Source organism: Anabrus simplex, chromosome 7 (assembly GCF_040414725.1).
Source record: "Anabrus simplex isolate iqAnaSimp1 chromosome 7, ASM4041472v1, whole genome shotgun sequence".
Classification (NCBI taxonomy): domain Eukaryota; kingdom Metazoa; phylum Arthropoda; class Insecta; order Orthoptera; family Tettigoniidae; genus Anabrus; species Anabrus simplex.
Genome location: NC_090271.1, coordinates 143,020,997 through 143,043,858, shown reverse-complemented (window position 1 = coordinate 143,043,858; position 22,862 = coordinate 143,020,997). Strand labels below are relative to the sequence as shown.

General features: G+C 40.4%; 1 protein-coding gene across 2 annotated transcripts in view; it reads left to right on the top strand.

Moving 5' to 3' along the window:
* The window catches only part of LOC136876979 (EH domain-binding protein 1), a 414,289-nt gene that overhangs the window by 48,695 nt on the left and 342,732 nt on the right, over positions 1 to 22,862 (top strand). For both annotated transcript variants that reach the window (XM_067150754.2, XM_067150753.2), the window contains exons 7-9: positions 10,827 to 11,043; positions 11,134 to 11,197; positions 15,320 to 15,492. In XM_067150754.2, the coding sequence (XP_067006855.2) occupies positions 10,827 to 11,043; positions 11,134 to 11,197; positions 15,320 to 15,492 (454 nt within the window). The remainder of the gene's footprint in view (positions 1 to 10,826; positions 11,044 to 11,133; positions 11,198 to 15,319; positions 15,493 to 22,862) is intronic.

The window sequence follows — 22,862 nt, the reverse complement described above, 5'->3', positions numbered from 1 at the left end:
TCCTTTACATCCTTACTACAACCCCTAAACACCCTCATAACCATGTGCAGAGATCGGTACCCTTTATTTACAATCCCATTTATGTGATTACCCCAGTGAAGATCTTTCCTTATATTAACACCTAGATACTTACAATGATCCCCAAAAGGAACTTTCACCCCATCAACGCAGTAATTAAAACTGAGAGGACTTTTCCTATTTGTGAAACTCACAACCTGACTTTTAGCCCCGTTTATCAACATACCATTGCCTGCTGTCCATCTCACAATATTTTCGAGGTCACGTTGCAGTTGCTCACAATCTTGTAACTTATTTATCACTCTATAGAGAATAACATCATCCGCAAAAAGCCTTACCTCCGATTCCACTCCTTTACTCATATCATTTATATATATAAGAAAACATAAAGGTCCGATAACACTGCCCTGAGGAACTCCCCTCTCAACTATTACAGGGTCAGACAAAGCTTCACCTACTCTAACTCTCTGAGATCTATTTTCTAGAAATATAGCAACCCATTCAGTCACTCTTTTGTCTAGTCCAATTGCACTCATTTTTGCCAGTAGTCTCCCATGATCCACCCTATCAAATGCTTTAGACATGTCAATCGCGATACAGTCCATTTGACCTCCAGAATCCAAAATATCTGCTATATCTTGCTGGAATCCTACAAGTTGAGCTTCGGTGGAATAACCTTTCCTAAAACCGAATTGCCTTCTATCGAACCAGTTATTAATTTCACAAACATGTCTAATATAATCAGAAAGAATGCCTTCCCAAAGCTTACATACAATGCATGTCAAACTTACTGGCCTGTAATTTTCAGCTTTATGTCTATCACCCTTTCCTTTATACACAGGGGCTACTATAGCAACTCTCCATTCATCTGGTATAGCTCCTTCGGCCAAACAATAATCAAATAAGTACTTCAGATATGGTACTATATCCCAACCCATTGTCTTTAGTATATCCGCAGAAATCTGATCAATTCCAGCCGCTTTTCTAGTTTTCAACTTTTGTATCTTATTGTAAATATCATTGTTATCATATGTAAATTTTATTACTTCTTTGGCCTTAGTCTCTTCCTCTATCTCGACATTATCCTTGTAACCAACAATCTTTACATACTGCTGACTGAATACTTCTGCCTTTTGAAGATCCTCACATACACACTCCCCTTGTTCATTAATTATTCCTGGAATATCCTTCTTGGAACCTGTTTCTGCCTTATTCTTTTGCCCCAGTGTGGTTTGATCTCATCAGTTGGAAACCACACCTCTCCAAGACACTTGCCGGATAGTACATCGTGACACCACTGCAAGCTATCCTCTGATGAGCCCAGTGCAGTACCAATGTACTAGGGAAGATACATCTCTTCATTTGTTATATATGCCCTCCTAGACTTCCATGATCAAAAATTATGTTTCCATGAGGAAACTTTAATTTATTGCTTGTGATTGAGAACATTCAGATTGAGAAAATTCAGATTGCTCAGTTGTAAAAGTATCAGTATTTCGCCCTATTGCAGCTTAGGCTTATCAGATGAAAACCTTACCAGTCCAAGACACTTTTTGGCTATTAAAGCAGGTGACACAAAAAAATTAACGCCTTTGATCTGCATTTAGGGCTGTTACCCAGGTGGCTGATTTCCTAACAGTTCTTTACCTATTCTGTTCTTAAATGATTTCAACTAAGATGGAAATTTATCAAACATATCTCATGATAAATTATTCCAGTCCTTAAATCCTCTTCCTATAAACAAATATTTAAACATATCTCCCCTAGTACGTAGGCATTGCATTGGACTAATCACAAGATAGCTGATAGATGAGGAGTTCTTGCTTCTATAAAATGTGAGAAAAATGATAATTTTGCAGACACACCTAATCTTATTTATGGCAGTACTCCAATTTTCTGTTACAACAGTGTTCTAGCTGGTCAGTGTCTCTTAAGAGTTGTGGTTTTCGGCCGATGAGCCCAAGCCGCGCTCGGACGAAACACTGGTACTTTAACAATTGGGCAACTGTATTTTTTTTTAATGTTTTCAGTTAGAAGCAATAAATAAATTAAATTTTCCATATGTGAACCTAATTTTTGACCAAAAGAAAGTGTTTAAGTGCTATATCCAAAAACCATAGAAATTTATTTATTCATCATATAGCAAGTATACAAAAGAAAAAGAAAATTTACAATATATACAAGGACAGTAATGTGCTGCACTGACTGGAAAGGCAGGGGATTCTCAAAGTCCCCACTTATGTAGCATGGCGTTACATCTACCATGGCCTGTTCTTAAACGGTTGAGTTTAGACCATTGGTGTCTCTTCAGGTGAAATCCTGGGAGTCCAGTTGTGGGATCTTGGATGCCTTGCTGTTTCACACATGCAGAGCTCCAGCTTTGACGCCATTTTTCCTGGATATTGAAGCCAGTTATGTCATGCCATATTGGGTTCCTTGATTTAAGATGAGAAGGGGGTAGGTCAGTAAGGACCCCATGGATGGGGAGATTGTGTGGATGATCAGGATGGTGTAACTTTTTTCACTCACGTATAGTTACTTCCTATTATCTCAGTTCCGGAAGTGGTATGTCACTGATAGTATGAAACCACGGGATTGGGGTGGATTTTAATGTGCCTGTTATGGTTGTCATACATTTGTTCAAATTGACGTTGATCTTCCTAGTATGAGCGCTACGTTGCCACACCGGGGCACAATATTGTGCCACTGGATAAACCATGGTGAGGAGAGTAGTGCATAGTGAGGATGCATCAGCTCCCCATGTCGTACCAGCTAGTCTCTTCATGATGTTGTTTCTTAAGTTTCTGACTTGTATTTTCCAGGTGTTTTTTTGTATGTTAAAGAATGGTCTAAGGTGATGCCAAGGTACTTGGGGTTGAAATTATGTTTAATTCTTTGTTGGCAGAACACAATGTTGAGCTTTTGGTGAGCTATTTGGTTACACAGATGGAATGAGCATACTTCTGTCTTAGCCGGATGTGGGCAAAGTCTCTACTTCGTGTAGTATGCTTTCAAGGTTTCCAAGTCATTGGAGAGAATGCTTTCCCCCTCTTCTAATGTGACTGTTTGGACAGCGATGGCTAAGTCGTCAGCATAGCAGAATTTCTTGCTGATGGTGTCAGGCATGTCACTGGTGTACAAGTTGAAAAGTAGTTGGGCTAATACAGACCCTTGAAGTAGTCTATTTTTTACTGTAAAAGACTTGCTTGTCTTTTGCCCTGTGGTGACCTTGAAGTACCGATTTGTTAGCATGTTCTTCAGAAGGGCTGTACGTTTTCGGCAGCGTGTATGCTTTTCAGTTTTGAATAGTAGTCCATCCAGCCATACTGTATCATATGCCATAGTCGGTCAACAAAAGCGATGGATGTCTTTAGGTTCTTCTGGAATCCTGCCTCAATATATGATGTTAATGCTAATACTTGTTCACAGCAGCTTCGTTTGATTCTGAAACCCGCCTGGTATCTTGGTGTTATGTCATTTATTATTTCCTGGATTCGGTTGAGGATGAGGCATTCCAACAATTTGTAGCAAACACTCAGTAGTGCAATAGGACGGTAGCCTGAGGGGTCATCTGCTGGTTTCCTGGTTTGAGGATTACCATGGTGTGAGCCATCTTGAACTCCGGGGGGGAATGATTCCAGTCTCTAATACGTTACTGAAGAAGTTCTTGAGCCATATTTTCCCATGCATCTCGAGATATCTTATGAATTCAGGGGAAATACCATCTGAACCTGCGGCCTTCCTCATTTTTAGCATGTTGATGGCTTTCTCAATTTCTTCTTGGCTGAATGAATTAGCAAGAGTAGAGTCATTTTGGAGGCTGTTGTCCAATTTGTTAATCTCTCTCTGTGTGTTTCTTCGTAGTGGGGTCTATTGGAATTTTGTCAGCTCTTGATTTGATATGTAGTGCCACAGAAATTATATTAACTGAAATGAAGAATTAAAGTCCCTATTACAAACTAGTGGCTACGTAAAATGCTATACTAATTTTCATTGATATTTAAATACGAAACTATATAATCAGTTTTATGTACTGTAGTTTCTGTCTACACTGTCTTTGCCCAGAAACATGCACAGATGTGGTGGTGTTATGTGCCTTGAGCAAGTTCTCACAGCAAAATATGGGAGAACATGGACAATGACACAGATGTTTTACTGTCTGGACATCCCCATATTGACATAGGGTTAATTGATTCTCATGGCATAGGTATACCCCCACATTTCTTAAGTTGTCCTTGCTTTTACCATGATCTGTTTAGTTGGTTCAGAGATTTTCATGTAGTCCAGTCCAGGTTACTTCAGATGGTTTAATCCATTCTTGCAGATTGTTTGCTAGTATGGCTACCCAGTTTGGGTCACGTAGTTGTCGACTTGCGTTCGGGAGATAGTGGAATCAAACCCCTTAGTCGGCAGTCCTGAAGATAATTTTCCATGGTTTCCCATATTCAATCCAGGTGAATGCTAGGGCTGTATCTTAATTATGACACTTCCTTCCTAATTCTTTCCTATCCCATTGTTGCCATAAGACCTGGCTTCGTTGGTGCAACATAAAACAAATAGTAAAAAATAGATCACTTGATCTTGCTGTCCTAGCCTTTCCCTGACTTTCTCTGGATACATGTGTAGCGCAGATGTTGAGGGAAGGAAGTTTTGTGTAGATTTCATTTGAAGTTTTGATGCTCCGTAATTATGCAGAGGATGTGTTTATTATCTTCAGTCTCCTTCCTTTCAGCATTTGCAGCTACTTTCCGGCGTGTATTGGGAGTCAAAGTACCTGCTAAACAGTACAACTCATCCACAGATGTAGGTCACAGATATCCAGATATCCATTGGTGAATCTGGCATTTTCATTCGAGTTACATTTACTTGTCCTGCATGGGCTGATTTGTGCCACACGCGAATTTACTGCTATTCACTGGTGGAGAAACAAAGTGCCATGCAGAAGTTCTTACATAATGTGAAGTTGGTCACCCCATGAAGTACCAATGAGTTTCCGAATGATTTTATTCGGTTACATCAATTTAAATGTAAAAAAAATCCTATTCAATACATTGTAATATATCACACCTATAAAGATGATATATCTACATTAACCATTCATGTTTTGACCTGTTTTAGAGTCAACTTCAGTGGAAATTAAGTCTTCAAACATAAGTCACAATAAAACACTATTTCTGAATAAACTGTTTAACATGTGGTGTGTGGTGTGTAAGGAGGATTTTTTACATTTTAAATTGATGTAATTGAAAAAACGTCAATATGGAATGAAATTTATACAGTGCAATAATTTTATTCAGGGTGATACATTTTTCTTCGTATTAAGGCAGTATATGAGCCTCACAGCGAATATCCCATTCCTGTGTGGCACAAGTCAGCCCATGCAGGACAATTAAATGTAACTCTGAATGAAAATGCCAGATTCACCATTGGAGAACCATCCCCCCCTCCCGAGGTAATTCAGCTGTAAAACAGTGTTGTAACTCCGTACCCTTTCATTGTTGGTGGGTAATATATATGATTGTGGATTGTTGAAGTACTGTGTGTAACAGTGAATTCATGTTTTTTGTCCATACACAAATGGCTTTCTGTCAGTAGTACAGTACATTGATTTAGACTTCGTTTTGAAGCGATGCTGTTCTGTAATGTTGATTTCATAGTTTGACAGGTCTATTACATATTATTTGTTTCATTACAGATAGTAATCTGGTAAGCACTGGTGAAACAGCAATATACTCAGGACTTTTAGAATCTTCATATACCATACTTTCCCCATGAAGCAGTTGCAGTAATCCGTTTTCCAGCAAAAAAATTCTACCAACGTAAACTATGGGTTTCTCTTTCTTCTACCTTTCCTTTTGATGTAGCTGATTGGCCCTGAGTTTTTATGGGATCAGATAAAACTGTATTGGGGAAAAAATTTCTTCTTGTAAATTAAGCTCTCAACATTGATTACATGTTGTTTTTTCTTTGCCTTTTTCTTGAACAGAAAGTGTACTTCCATACAGGAATCTCTTCATCCTGTCTCACTACAAAGCAGTTTTCTCAAAAATCAAACCTCAGTTGCTTATTTGTGGGATGTGGCATGATGACCACAGGCACCAGCTGAGTCTTATACTTTTCCCTTATATGTGCCGGGTTCTACTACCTCCGCTGGGCAACTTATTCTCTTCCAACTGCAATATTATTAGAATAATTTGTATTGCTGCTTTTCATGATCCCTTTCTTCCTTTAGTTCATACTGGTACCAGCAGGAATCAAAACTTTGCCCTTCAAGACCATGATACATCTAGTTTTGTAATCTTAAGCTAATGCCTGTTGCAAGTAATTCGATTTTTCAAAACCTGTTTCTAGAAAACGAGTACTCAGTACTGCTTTAGATGTATACTGCTTTGTCATTAATAACCAAATATCCCCTGAAAGGAAAGTAGATTGATCCCATACTCGCAAAAGCATGTCATGAGCCTGTAAAAGGCCACAGGTGCTTCATGGGAATGTTTACTAGTTGCAGCAGTCAAAGTGGATATACGATAAGAGCTCAGTGAGGCTGAAAGGGGCATTGGTGCCCACTGATTTGGTTGTTGTATCGCAAGATTTCTGAAAAATTTACAATACAGCATTCAGCAGTGAGTGATGTAGTGGTGAAATGGAAATGCCAGGAAGTTATAAAACTTCTACCTCTATCAAGCGAGCAAAAACAATTAGGCGCATTGATACCTTCGTTATGTATGTAAGTCCAACCGGCAAACATTAAAAACAGTGACCACAGACATTTGGTTGGTATCTGGAAGTGAAGTCAGTACTCATACCATTTGTCAGGAGGTATGTGCACTCAGATTCCAGAGGTGAGCTGGAGCACATAAACCAAGGATCACTAAACTGAGTGCTCGCTGCTGATTATAGCAATGCAAAATGCATTTCATATGGACTCTAGAACAGTGGAAGACCATCATATGGATTGATGAATCACTTTAAACGTTGTGGCAGTCCAGTGGACACGTCTACAGCTGGCATATGCCAGTTGAGCATTACTTACCAGAGTGCATTATTCCCATTGTGAAAATTTATGGAGGAGGCATTTTGGGGTTGGCCTATTTTTTGTGGTTTGGTTTTGGTTCCTCAAACCATGAATGCCAAAACCTGTCAAGGAACAATTCTGTGGCAACAATTTGGAACTGGCCTTTTCTTTTTTTTTCCCTCCAACATCACAATGCACCCATTCACAAAGCAAGGCCATAACTGAGTGGTTCGTTGAAATGGAAGAGAATGAAGGTGAGTGGCTGGCCCATGGCCATAATTTAAACCCAATCGAGTATCTTCGGGGTGAGTTACAATGATGGTTAACTGCATGACCAGACCACCCCAAATACCTGCAGACATCTACCGAAACTTGCTGGAAAGTCTTCCTTGAAGGGTAGAGGCTGTGATAGTGATGAAGGGCAGATTTACATCATACTGACACCATGGCAGCTCCAGTTATACTAGTACCTATGGGTGTCAGGTCATTAATGACAATGTAGTGTATGTAATAGTAGGATAAATTGAATAATTACTTCGAGAACAAGTTATATGGGTTTTCAGTTTTAATATTTGTGGTAAGATGGTCTGTTGGAGTAGATTGAATGTTGCTCTCTGTCAGTGGGGTAAGTCATTGTCTGTAGGTATCACCGGAATAAACGATGTGTTAGTCTTCATATTGTAATCAGGTATTTATGTCCTCATTCCTTTTATCTCATTCCAAACGTCATTTTGTTGTAATTGCTGGTTCTAAATGGGTTTTAAGTTTTGCAAGGAATGTGTGTTCTATCCCATTCTTGTTCAGAAATTCACTCTCCCTCTTTCCTTATCTAGTTCCTCATTATCTATGTAACGTATGTATATTTGTATTTAACATAATATAAAAATGAGGGTGCAGTATTAATATTGATAGAGAACCTGCCACTTGGGTGACAGCCCTAAATGTTGATCATTGATTGATTGATTGATTGATTGATTGATTGATTTATATTATTCCATATTTGTCATCTCATAAAGAGAGCGTATAGGATTTCATTAGCCAGTCCTCGGACCCTATGTTATTGGCAAATATTTTAACAGAAAAATGGGAAATAGTGCCTCAGTGTTTATGGGGTTCTTATCTCATTCCAAATGCAAAATGCAGTTTTCCCATCCAAAATATCATGTTTCTACAAATCCTATTTGCAACCTTGGCAAGAATTCTAGAAAGTAATTATGTTTCTTTGTATACTACCAAAGTAAACTGATATTTTTTGTAAGTTGAGGAAGTTATGCTATATATTCTACGTTTTACATGAACATTTGTCACTTAATTGGTTGGGGTGTAACTTGAGTCTTGATCAGTGACAATACTCAGTTATGTTTCTGGTGCAGGCAAAATTAAAGAGAAGGAAGAAATACTAGTAGGGCTTTTCCTTCTGAGAGTTAGCCTTGTCTTTTTTCAGAGGTATGACATTAATATGAACACACTGTTAAGTCTTCACCCCAGAGGCTAGTTGGATCTTCAGATGTGCACTTATAGGGAAACTGCAAAAACTAATGTTGACAAAATAACGAGCCATGTAAGGCATAACTAGGAGTGAGGTAGTTTGCCATTTGTTTTCCCACAAGGTCATAAAGTGCTATTAGAACACAACTGTGCGTATGAGAAGCACCTTTCATAATATTCAGATATAATAGTCATCTTCCGAATATCATTACTTGGCACAACCCATACCTTAGCAGCTTTGATTCTGTTGCAGCCATAAATGAGACAGACCTGTGGCCAAATACAACATCCATCAAGAAACAGCCACAGGATATTAATATGTTCACACAATCTACACTGACTGACAGTGACAATGCAACACCAAGGAGGAGTGGTTCGAACGGGATGAAAGTTGGGGAAAAAACAGAGACGGCACGGACGAATAATTGATGTTTATTTCAAACCGATATGCAGGTTACACAATGCGCACGGCATCGACTCAGTAGGACGTAGGACCACCGCGAGCGGCGATGCACGCAGAAACGCGTCGAGGTACAGAGTCAATAAGAGTGCGGATGGTGTCCTGAGGGATGGTTCTACATTCTCTGTCAACCATTTGCCACAGTTGGTCGTCTGTACGAGGCTGGGGCAGAGTTTGCAAACGGCGTCCAATGAGATCCCACACGTGTTCGATTGGTGAGAGATCCGGAGAGTACGCTGGCCACGGAAGCATCTGTACACCTCGTAGAGCCTGTTGGGAGATGCGAGCAGTGTGTGGGCGGGCATTATCCTGCTGAAACAGAGCATTGGGCGGCCCCTGAAGGTACGGGAGTGCCACCGGCCGCAGCACATGCTGCACGTAGCGGTGGGCATTTAACGTGCCTTGAATACGCACTAGAGGTGACGTGGAATCATACGCAATAGCGCCCCAAACCATGATGCCGCGTTGTCTAGCGGTAGGGCGCTCCACAGTTACTGCCGAATTTGACCTTTCTCCACGCCGACGCTACACTCGTCTGCGGTGACTATCACTGACAGAACAGAAGCGTGACTCATCGGAGAACACGACGTTCCACCATTCCCTCATCCAAGTCGCTCTAGCCCGGCACCATGCCAGGCGTGCACGTCTATGCTGTGGAGTGAATGGTAGTCTTCTGAGCGGACGCCGGGAGTGCAGGCCTCCTTCAACCAATCGACGGGAAATTGTTCTGGTCGATATTGGAACAGCCAGGGTGTCTTGCACATGCTGAAGAATGGCGGTTGACGTGGCGTGCGGGGCTGCCACCGCTCGGCGGCGGATGCGCCGATCCTCGCGTGCTGACGTCACTCGGGCTGCGCCTGGACCCCTCGCACGTGCCACATGTCCCTGCGCCAACCATCTTCGCCACAGGCGCTGCACACCGTGGACACATCCCTATGGGTATTGGCTGCGATTTGACGAAGCGACTAACCTGCCCTTCTCAGCCCGATCACCATACCCCTCGTAAAGTCGTCTGTCTGCTGGAAATGCCTCCGTTGACGGCGGCCTGGCATTCTCAGCTATACACGTGTCCTGTGGCACATGACAACACGTTCTACAATGACTGTCGGCTGAGAAATCACGGTACGAAGTGGGCCATTCGCCGACGCCGTGTCCCATTTATCGTTCGCTACGTGCGCAGCACAGCGGCGTATTTCACATCATGAGCATACCTCAGTGACGTCAATCTACCCTGCGATTGGCATAAAGTTCTGACCACTCCTTCTTGGTGTTGCATTTGCTCTGTCAGTCAGTGTATATTGTTTGATTTGCTTGGCTTCATGTTTGTCAGTCTGAGTGGCTCAGATGAGAGAAGTGCTCAGATATGCTAGCTTCATTTTGGTTGATTTACCAGCTTGAGAAAGAACTTGTACAAGACAAAATTCTGGCACCTCTGTTTCTCTGAAAATTATAAAAGTTATTAGTAGGACATAAAACCAATAACATAATATTGTTCATTTTCATTAGATTTTCTATCTAAGGTTTCATTTATATTACAATATTGTTGTTTAAGAGAGAAAATTCTTTCATGGTATTCTAACTCTTGTTGATGAATGCAATTTAATGTTGTCCATAATAATTCTGGGAACTGAGTTTTAAGGTAAATAATGTAGATTACATTTTTATTCACATTCTTGCTTCATGGTTAGATCTAGTTCTTGGCTTGTTCTTATACTTATCTGCGTGATTTAATGCAGAAGGTTGAATCAACATTTTTTAGAAAAGACACTAATTGTTTTGTTTCTTAACTTGTTAAAAGGAGGATGAAAGGGAATAATTTTAGATCTGTCTCGCATGTTTTCATAGTTGCAAGCTTGTCGTCATCTCTTAAGGAAGAATCTACACCTGTTGCTAATGAAGGAAGGAGAATACTTGATTCTGGAGCTGGAGATACAACAGTAAATCAGCCCATGGAAACTTTGTGGCAGACAGATATCCAGCAGAGTGAAGAGAGTAAACAAACCAAACAACAACTCGATCATCCTGAAGATGATGAAGTGATGTGTCATACTCCCACCCCACCGTAAGTAATAATTTCTCTACTGGAAGTTTTCTTGTTCTGTATAAAATTTGGTTACGTTGGGAATGATTAATATGTACCTTTTGTTTCTAGAGAACTTTCAGACACTCAACAGCAAAATGTTCGTCTTACTTTACAACCATTAGATCTTCAGCAGGTAAGTGGGATACATTTCTGATTTCTTTTTTAACAATATGTTGGTTATATAGATAAGGATATGATGATGAGCTTTTCACCTTGTTTTCTTGACACAGCAAAAGCCCATAAGCTTATTATCATGTCTGTAATTACGGGCTGTGAAAGCATCAGTCTAAACATTAGGTGATGATACAGTACAAGTCCATTATAACGAGTACAGCATATAACGAGAACCCCGCTGTAACAATAGTTTTTGTCTGTCCCTTCAAAATCCCTATATTAAACTGTGTATTATCCTTCGGTCACAGCGAGAGCGCTGTCACTGACGCATCCGTTATTACGAGCGATTAAGTTTGCAGGATTTTCAGAGAACTGAACACGATAATAAATTGAAACAGTTCTTTTCTCCTTTTTGTGACACAATATACATTGCTTTCTCTTTTATTTGCCTTCTGCATTTACTTTTTGTGTTGGAATTCGAAGGACCAGTAGAATTGTCATTCCTTATTACACCACATTTGAAAGCAAAAGGTCACAGACCAGTAACCCGGACACGTAATTCAAAAACTTAGTTTGAGTGTTATTACAAAAGAACAAAGCCCAGCTTGCCGACCAGTAAACGCAAGGAAAATGGGATCATGTACATGTACAATGCCACACATGCGCGTCAACAGCAATCCCTAGAAACAGTGGTTTCTAAAAGATCCATATTTGCACACTGTGGTATTACCTTCTTATTTCTTATTTAATTCATACCTGTTCTCTAGGCATGTTCATTATCTACTTATCCTAGTATATTTACATTTATTTACATTTATGTTTAGCCCATTCATGGAACACCACACAGATAAAGTTTGTAAGTTTGATTGCAGTTTTCGACCATTTCCTATGTTCTTTATACTTTTATGTAGGACAATGTTATCTGCATATTATTCCATGTGTGAAGTTACATGACCGGGAAGATTGAGTACAAATATGAGGTACAGCAGGGGACCGATCACAGAACCTTGAACTACTCCTGATGTCACTTTGATAGGTTGCGATCGGGCCTCTCTGTATACTACACACTGAGTTTGACCGTCCAGAAAGGACTTCACCCACACCATTACTCTGCCTTGTATACGGAGCTGTTGTAGCTGGCTCCATGGTTTAGGGATGCATGTCTGTCTCTTACCCGGAAGCCTTGTGTTGGATACCTGACTTTACTTGGCCATGTGATGTCAGATCACATGTAAGGCTTTTCAGGCGTTTGCTCTTTTAACCAGCGTTTCGTCTTAGGTCTGACACTAGACTCATCAGAGTGGGATGTGTCACCCTACCCACTGACGCTGGGGTGTATGCAGGTGAACTTATCAGAAACCAATTATAAGAGGCACAGTCTGATAACTGCATACGGGCGATAAATCTCCACAATGGAATTATTGCCCGCCTAGCAATTCCGAATGGAAAATTCTAAGTTCCTATGGAGGGAATTAGTGAGTCAGTGGGTAGGGTCTGACACATCCCACTCTGATGAGTCTAGTGTCAGACCTAAGACGAAACACTGGTTAATAGAGCAAACGCCTGAAAAGCCTTACATCTGATCTGTTTTCGACAAGCTCTATTGGTGAAAAATATCTAATTCCCTCCATGGGAACTTAGAATTTTCCATGTGATGTCAACCAAAGAGCTGTTGATGTGTGAGGCTGTGGACCTGGTCAAGAACGCAGTGCAATCTGCCTGAGAGAGTTGTCTCGCTGACCACTTGACATGTCGATACTGCAGACAATCTGGCTAATCGGAAGTCATTATGGTTGGCAAAGGCCCTTCATATGGCTGTGTGTTCCTGAGTTTTTATTCGGTTTATTTATATACTATCAGTTTCTATGGTAGCATTGCTGTGCCACTTTTTAATATTTTTCTTTTGAAATGATGAGTTAGGTGAGAGTAATTATATGATAGTAGGCTCCCACATAAATGAATTTACTGTCTGTCTGTTAGGTCATCAGCGCAGAGGCTGGTTGGATCCTCAAATAGCACCACCAAAGTCGATGCAGTTATAGGGAAACTGCAAAAACCAATGGCAGAGCCCAAATGAGGTGTACTAGGCAAGATGAGGAGTGAGGTAGTTTGCCATTGCTTTCCTCACTGGGCCAGAATGTGCCACTGTGGCACGACTGATCCTATGAGCAACACCTTTCATAACACTCGGACACTATTTGTGCTCCGAATGTTATTACGCATTACCACCCATACCCCCAGCAGCTTCCATATTGTCACAGCCATGGATGAGACTGGGACTTCAGTGGAAGCTACACTTTGCTCTGGCCTGTGCCAAGAGATGGATACAAAAGTACTGCATCCATCAAGAAATGGCAAGAGGCAGATGAATTTACTATAGGAGAGAAATTGAAAAACATATTAGAGGGGCCTGGCAGCCCAGATTCTACCCAGTTTTGATTCTCAAGCGGAGGGTCTTTGCAGTTATCGTAAATTGTTTTATGATTACTAAACATTGCACAACTGCAGGATTATATTGGTATAATAATTTATTGACTTATTTGCTCGTAAACTCGGCAGCAGCTACGTGACACAAACCCCGCAGCCTCTTGCTTGGTAGCTATAGAATTCACATCCAAAGAATTGGAATTTGAATGATGAGAATTGTAAGATTGTAATTTTCTACATTTCCCTCTCATTCCACCATTCTCCTTCTATAACTCTTTTCCGTTCAGGTTCCTTCTTTGTGTACTGGTTTTGATCAAGTCTATCCTTCTTGGTGTGGGTGCTCCCTCTCCCTCAAACTTATGTCCATAATCTGTTTCATGTTTCAGAATCCTTCTCTCCTCCCTTCTCTTTACATGCCCAAAGTATCTTGGTCTTCTCAAATCTGTCATTCTCCAATTTCCGTTCTGACATTTTCAATCTTTCTTTCCTTGTCTTCCCTATTGTACTACTTAGGAATTTAATTTCAGTGGCTTAAATTTTACCCTGCTCTCTCTTTTGTCACTGCCCAGATCTATGCTGCATATGTCAATATCAATGTATAGTATGTGTGCATCACTTCCTTAGACTTTCTTGGTATCTCCTTTCAGACTAGATTGTTATTGCCTAGATCCTATACAGTTTTCAGTCTCTAGTGGAGGGTCTTTGCCATCATCTGTTGCACCCTTTTGCTAATCTCTGTATGCAGCCTTGCTTTTTGCATTGAGTTGCTTTCTAGATATTTGAAGCTGTCCACAGTTTTAAGGTTCTGACCTCCAATAATTTTCTTTTCCCTGCTCTTGTCATCTCTTGTTATGACCATCATCTTGCTCTTTTCCATATTGAATTCCATATCATATTTCACAATTTTCTCTTTCAGTTAGTTCAGTTGTTCTTGTACTATCTCACACCACAGTTATCTTCAACAAATAAGATACTCTTTAGTCTCTCACCAAATGCTTCCTTCACTTTCCTGTCTTATCCCATTAACATTCCTAAACCATTCCATCCTTCCAACTTGGCTCTGAACAGAGCTAAACTTCTTGCCATACATTGCTTGTAAAATTGCCATTGTTTGCCAACTCCCTTTCTGACCATGGTTCCATACCTTTTCTCTGTGTACGTTATCATACACTTTTACTATATCTTCACCATAATCCCAACATCTTTCCATTAACTGCCTCGTAATAAAGATGGGTGAGGTCTACTGTTGATCTGCCATTTCTAAACCTGTATTGGTTCTCTCCTAACTGTCCTATGGCCTTTCTTCTCAATCTCCCATCTCTTATTTCCATTATTTTTGTAACTTGTGATGCGAGTGGGATTCCTTGATAGTTATTGCATACTTCCCTTCTTAAACTCTGGTATTATTATTATTATTATTATTATTATTATTATTATTATTATTATTATTATTATTATTATTATTATTATTATTATTTTGTCCATTTTTCTGGCACACATTTCTATATTCATACACATTCTACCAGTCTATACAGCCATTATAGGCCAATAGGCCTAGCTGCCTTTATCTCCATGCTTATTTCATCTACTCTGGCTGTTTTCCCAATTTTCATTCTTCTAACTTCATAATTTTGTTTTCTTTATTAAAAGTGCTGAAATTTCAAATATTCTTAATTTGTAGTTTCTACTACAACAGTTTAATTTATCCTTTTAGGAAACTGGGAAGTCTCCAAAACTGAAAGAAACTACCCCTGGGCAAGACCTTCTGGAATGGTGTAAGGAAGTAACCAGGAATTATCCAGGCGTCAAAGTTACAAATCTTACAACTTCATGGAGAAATGGAATGGCATTTTGTGCTGTAGTGCATCATTTTCGACCTGATCTCATGTATGTATATGATTTACTCACATCTAGTATTTTATACACCTTTTTCTCATATGTTTCCTGAAAATCACTACACAGTTCAGGTCACGTACTTTGAGCTCGCATTTAGGAAATAGCGGATTTGAACTCCACAGTCAGTAGCTCTGAAGATGGTTTTCTGTGGTTTCCCATTTTCATATGAGACAAATGCTGGAGCTGAACCTCAATTATTGCCATGGCTGTTTCCTTCAGAGTCCTAGCCCTTTCCTATACCATCATCACCAAAAGACCAGTCTGAGTCATTGTAACATTAAAACACTTGCCAGAAAAAATATTCTGAAATTGAACCTGAAAAAAATTCAAAATTTAGCTGAATATGAAAATACAGTAGGTAAAAGGGCAAGCAATGTTCTTTCTAAGACAAAATTGTGAAAAATATACACCATCATAATGTGTGTTGCCCTATTCTAAACTATGATTGTCTTTCACACACTTGTTTTGGTAATTTTAACTCTGCCAGTTTGACTTCATTCTGCCTTTTTTTCGATGAGGTTTGTTTCTTCTTCACATACCAGTTTTTATTTTTAATGAAACAAATAAAGGGTTGTTGATTACCAACAACAGTAGCCAGCAGCCATCTAATATTAAAATGTAATAATTTTTATTATTTCCCTGATGGAAGACATTCATGAAGTTGAGCTCAATACAGTGATTCTCTGTAACACTGTTATATGCTTCAGATCTCTCCAATAGTTGATTATTTTGTTCTGTGTTTTTTGTGTACAATATTTGTATTTTAGAGTCCAAAAGGAAATTGTGGGAGATGTTTGGAATTTGCACTACTGTTAGGCAGGAAAAACCTTCCTACAATGCTACAAGAATCTTGGAGGAAAAATTATAGCCTTCGAGATAAATCAAGTGAATTCAGTGTAGACTCTGAGAAATGTGGACAAATGGAAATGGTATTTTGAAAACGTACTCAGTGTAACAAAAGAACTTTTGGTAATGCTTCCTATCACAGTCTCAGTGGAATGAAAATGAATAATAAGAATGTTATTTGCTTTACATCCCACTTACTACTTTTATGGTTTTTGGAGATGCTGAGGTGCCGGAATTTAGTTCCACAGGAGTTCTTTTACATGCCAGTAAATCTGCCGATACGAGGCTGACGTATTTGAGCACCTTCAGATACCACTGGACTGAGCCAGGATTGAACAAGCCACATTTGGGTCAGAAAGCCAGCGCCTCCACCATCTGAGCCACTCAGCCCAGCGAATGAGAATGAAATAGAATACAAAAGTAAGAGAATAAATAAAATACAGTGTCTTGAACAATAGAGATTTTTAAACATTCCAGACTGAGTGTTCACAGACATTGTGGTGAATATGAGTACAGCCATTGTTTGAGAAAAAGATAGAGAACACCTGTGTGGTTTAGACCATAAAAAGAATGTTGGGATGAGAATGTCCCTCTGTGCGGAGTAATTGAGAAGTGCCATGTGAGACGAGCAAAGTCATCTCCGTTACAGGTCATGGAGCCCTTGGGTGATTGGATGGCAAAGTCTTGAACTCTTTATACTAAGTGAAATAAGAGGAGTTAGGGCTGGTTTACACGGGTAGAGTAGCGAGGCGAGTAGAGTGGATAGTAGAGCTACTAGCATCGTGTAAACGACTGGGATAGTAGCAAGTAGAGTAGAGTAGCTAGTTCGCAGTAGAGTAGAGTGGGTTTCCGCTGTGGTAAAGTAACTCTACCACTATCCTACCCCTTCCACCGGAACCGAGCTCCGAGAGCTGGCGGAGAAGGCCGAGGACGCTCGATTTTTCAGTTGGCGCGTCATTCGCCTATTTCCATGTGTGTACTGACAGTATTCCACTGAGTAAACTTAGCATTTTTGTGCATTCATTTGGTGGCAAAATCAAGTGTACGGAAGAAGAAACATGTAAATTTGTAGAATTGACAGTGAAAAAAGAATGTTTATGGAACATAAACAGCATTAATTGCAGAAACTAAAATATGAGACGGGCGGCCGAAGAGGACTTGATTACGAAAATGGGTAAAGAAGGTTTTTGGTTTTATGGAACTTAAACAGATTTTTTTTTTAAATACGATGTACCTACAACCAAGAACTGATGAAAATTCCTAAATCCAAGAAGTCTGGAGGTGATGCCGCCGACATCTGCACTCCCTCTCTTAAGTGGTTTAGTAAATTATAATTTTCAAGGTAATACTGAAAGCCGTCCACCTCTGTGGTGTGGTTAGTGTGATTAGCTGCCACCCCCGGAGGCCCGGGTTCCATTCCCGACTCTGTCCTGAAATTTGAAAAGTAGTACGAGGGCTGGAACGGGGTCCACTCAGCCTCGGGAGGTCAGCTCAGTAGAGGTGGGTTCGATTCCCACCTCAGCCATCCTGGAAGTGGTTTTCCGTGGTTTCCCGCTTCTCCTCCAGGCAAATGCCGAGATGGTACCTAACTTAAGACCACGGCCTCTTCCTTCCCTCTTCCTTGTCTATCCCTTCCAATCTTCCCATCCCCCACCAGGGCCTCTGTTCAGCATAGCAGGTGACACCGCCTGGGCGAGGTACTGGTTATCCTCACCAGTTGTATCCCCCAATCCAATGTCTCATGCTCCAGGACACTGCCCTTTAGGCGGTAGAGGTGGATCCCTCGCTGAGTCCAAGGGAAAAATCAACCCTGGAGGGTGAGCAGATTAATAAAGAAAGAAGAATATTAAAAGCCACAACGTAACATTATAGCTCAGTGATATTAAGGGGAGATGCACCTTTGGAGGTCAAACAAATGCAGGTGTATTGTCCTATAATGGAGAACAGACCTCCCTCTTTTCGATGGAAGAAGGATTTAAAAAATACCTAAACCTATAATGGTTTTGAAGATGCAACAACAAATATAAACAAGTGTCAGCTGGATTGTCCCTTTAGATGAAGGTTTCTCAAGTTTCAGTGTTACACAGCGTGTTCATCATGTGTCTCGACGTGTTTAAGTTAGAGAATGATGCAGGACTTTGTACTTTAATCATATTAATAACAATACATAGGGATCTTCTGCCTCGTATCACTTGACAATGCCATTAATTTTAAGCAATAACAGTAATGTCCACAACAAATAGAATAATGTTCATATTTTGTTTGGAATATCCAAAATAATTATTGTTTACAGTACAATGTCAGGTCTTGAAACTTAATCTCTACACCTGGGCCGTAAATGCAAATGTCTTTAAACTCTTCCTTACGATGTGTTTGCGTCTTGACATGGTGCTACTACTCTACTGTATGACTCTACTCTCATATGAACGATACAAGTGTCAACTCTACCAGACAGTGGTAGAGTAGAGTAACGTGGCTACTCTCCTATCTACTCTACTCGCCTCGCTACTCTACCCGTGTAAACCAGCCCTTAGCTCTGCGACCTGGAGTTAACATTTATATTCATTTCTGTTGTAGGCTGAGTGAATCCCAGGCCAAGCAACTCTCCAGAAACGGATTTATATTTCTAAATTTCTTGTCTTTCAGAGAGAGAGTAAAATTCTTGTTCTTCTGGTTGAACCAAACACACCTTTATCACTTTTATATCAGGGAAGCAAAGTCATTTCCTTTGCGAGGAATAGAAGGTAAAGACTTCCTCTAGTAACCGTGTCTCTAAGTAGGAAAGAGGGTTTCACTGTATATTCAAATGACTTTGCTTGCATGAACACTGGTATACTTCTTTTAAAATGTAGGTTTAGTGTACTACTGGACCTTGCCACATTTGTATTTTACTTGACCCTTTCATAGGAAATCAAACTCATGTCCTTCCAGGTGAGCGAAACTTTCCCTTTCCAATTCATAGTTTCTATACAACATTTTTTACCAAAAATGTAGAGGAGTCCTCCCGATGGTATCACCACCTTGACAAAGGCAAAATACATTTTGCCGGGTGTTTTGGAGGCTTGCGTGTTCAAATGATCCTTAGAGCTATGCCGGCGGGAGCATATGCTCCTAGTAGGGCCACCCAAGCCGGACAGGTCTAAGGTGATGATCCAGACTAAGAGTGATATCCTGGTCCTCCAGGTTGGGGGTTGGTACGTGGGGCTAACAACTCCACTACCACAAAACTACATATTGTTCAGAAACCAAATCAAGATAACCGGACGGTCCCAAACTTACGACGACTAAATGGCAACGATACGGATATATTGGAACATGGAATGTGAGAAGTATCTTTCAGGCCGGGGCTAGTAGAAAATTGGCGGAGGAATTACTTAAATATCAGATAGATGTGGCAGCAATACAGGAGATAAGATGGAAGACAATCGAGGTGACAGATCTACAGCACTACATTTTGTTCAATAGTGGGGAGGAAGAAAATAGAATAGGAACAGGGTTTATGGTCAAGAAATCGGTCAGTCATAATGTGATTGAATGTGAAGCAATAAGCCTCAGACTATGCCGGTTAAGATTGAGAGGGAGATTTGCCAACATATCACTAATTAGTGTCCATGCACCAACAGAGGATGCCGATGAGGAAGAGAAAGAACATTTCTATGAAAAAATGGAGCAAGTATATGACAAGTTGCCCAAGTATGATGTTAAAGTTGTCCTAGGGGATTATAATGCCAAAGTAGGCAAAGAGAAAGAAAACCACCCAGTGGCAGGATATCATAGTAAACACCAAGAATCAAATGAAAACGGGTGGAAATTGATTGACTTTGCCTTTAGCAAGGAGCTGGTGATTAAGAGCACATGTTTTCCCCATAAGGAGATCCATAAAGAGACATGGATATCACCGGATGGTCTGACAAAGAACCAGATAGACTATGTGCTGATAGATGCGCGACATGCCTCCAATATAATGGATGTGAGAAGCATGCGTGGTGCAGACAGTGATTCAGATCACATACTGGTGAGGATCAAGTTCCGAGAAAGACTGGCAATTAAACCCAGGGACAGAGCTGAGCAGAACAAGATCTATAATGTAGAACTGTTAAGGGATGAGAAGAAGGAGGAAGAGTATAGAGACCGGCTGCAAAGAAAGCTACAGATGGGCAGAAACGGAGATGTGGACATCAACACAATGTGGGAGGAAACCAAGATAGCAATAAATACAACGGCGCAGGAAGTACTTGGAGAGAGATGGAAACAGAGTAGAAATAAATGGTATGACGAGGAAGTGGGTAAGGTTCTGGAAGAGAGAAATCTTGCCCGACAAAGAATGCTACAGAGACCCACTCGAAATAATATTGCAGTTTTTAAAGAGAAACGGAGAATAGCAAAGACATTGATAAGGAACAAGAAAAGAATAGAAGAAAAGGAGAGAGTGGATGAAATGCAGAAGAATTTTGAAAACAAACAAGGCAGAAAATTCTTCCATGGGGTTGGCCAAGTAAAGAAGGGATATCAACCCAGAGTGAATATGCTTAAGGATGAGACTGATAGACTCATTGTTGGGAAAGAACGAATTCTGGAAAAATGGGCAAAACATTTCGAAACACTACTTTCTGTCAGACCAATAAATGAAGAAAAAGAAGGATCAGACCGTATGGAAACTTCAGAGAGAGATGAGGAGGGTGAATATGGAGATGAGTGTGAGGAGAAAGAGATGGATGAGGAGAATGGAGATGAGGATGAAGACGATATGGGATCACCATCGATTGAAGAAATAAGAGATATTATAAAACAATTGAAGAGCAGTAAAGCCCCAGGAAATGACCTCATAACAGCAGAAATGGTAAAACATGGAGGAGAAGTGTTGGTGAAGAAAATACACGAGATATTTAAAAAGGTATGGGAAACAGGTACAATGCCGGACGACTGGACACTAGCAAATATATGTCCTATACATAAGAAGGGGTCACGCATGCAATGCAAGAATTATCGAGGTATATCCTTACTGAGTATAGTATACAAAATCCTCTCTACAGCCATAACAAAGAGAGTTAGTAGTAGAGCGGAAAGAATTATAGGGGAGTACCAAGCTGGTTTCAGACCTGGAAGATCGACGATGGACCATATTTTCACCATGAGAATGACTCTGGAAAAGACATATGAATACAACGTTCGACTAGGACATCTTTTTATAGATTTTAAACAAGCCTATGACAAAGTTAAGAGATCGACATTGTGGGAAACAATGAAGGAGTTTAAATTCCCACAGAAGTTAATAAAATTGACTAAGATGACCCTGGAGAACAGCAGAAGTCAGGTAAAAGTGCAGGGAAGTCTGTCAAGATCTTTCAGAACCGAAGAAGGCCTAAGGCAGGGAGACCCCTTATCACCAGTGTTATTTAATCTAGTGTTGGAGAAAGCTGTAAGATCAGTAACTACTAATCCGGGTGGTAATATTTACAATAGACTGATCCAAATTTTGGCTTATGCAGATGATGTGGTGATATCTGCTAGAAGTAACGAGGCACTTACAACTGCCTTGAGGGAGCTGAAAGATGCGGCTGGGTCCTTGGGCTTGGAGATAAGTGACTCTAAATCTAAATATATGGTAACAGAGAGAAATGGAAGGAACACTGAAAAACTCCAAGTGGATGGTTACACCTTTGAAGCAGTAGATAGCTTCATATATCTTGGCTCAGTAATAACATCAGAAAATAAAGTTGAGACAGATATTGTAAATCGAATTAAGGCTGCCAACAGATCCTACAGGGCACTGAATCCCCTTCTGAGAAGTAAAAACTTAAGCAGGAAATTAAAACTGACTCTCTACAAAACAATAATTAAACCAGTGCTTATGTATGGGAGTGAGGCATGGGTATTGACTGAGGCCACAGAGAGGAGATTAAATGTGTGGGAAAGGAAAGTACTGAGGAAGATATTCGGACCGGTGAAGGAGGGAGATTTATGGAGAATCAGAACAAATGAAGAAATAAGATTATTGTATAAGGAGCCGGACTTGGTGACATCAATCAAAATGAGACGAATTGGATGGCTGGGGCATGTACAACGGATAGAGGAGGGAAGACTTCCAAGGAAAGCACTGACAGGACACCCTGGGGGCAGGAGAAGGAGAGGTCGGCCCCGGATGAGATGGCTGGAGGATGTGGAGACTGATCTGAGGACCGTTGGAGTCAGGAGGTGGCGTAGGCGTGCTGAAGACCGGGATGACTGGAGAGCTGTGGTCAAGGAGGCCAAGGTCCTTAAAGGACCGTAGAGCCATGGAGTAAGTAAGTAAGTAGAGGAGTATGAATAGTCCATGTTGTAAATTTTTGTTTTCTGTAACTTTGTAAATGTATCATCATAGTTCTGATTGATAGATTTTTCTCCTTTCACATTTTTTCCAAGGTATAGTACCAATTAGTATCTAACTGTTGAGACTGTACATCATAGAAGTTTCATTTGATTGTATTCAGAGACACGACTTCAGCTTTACAAAACAATATCTTGTTAAATTCAGT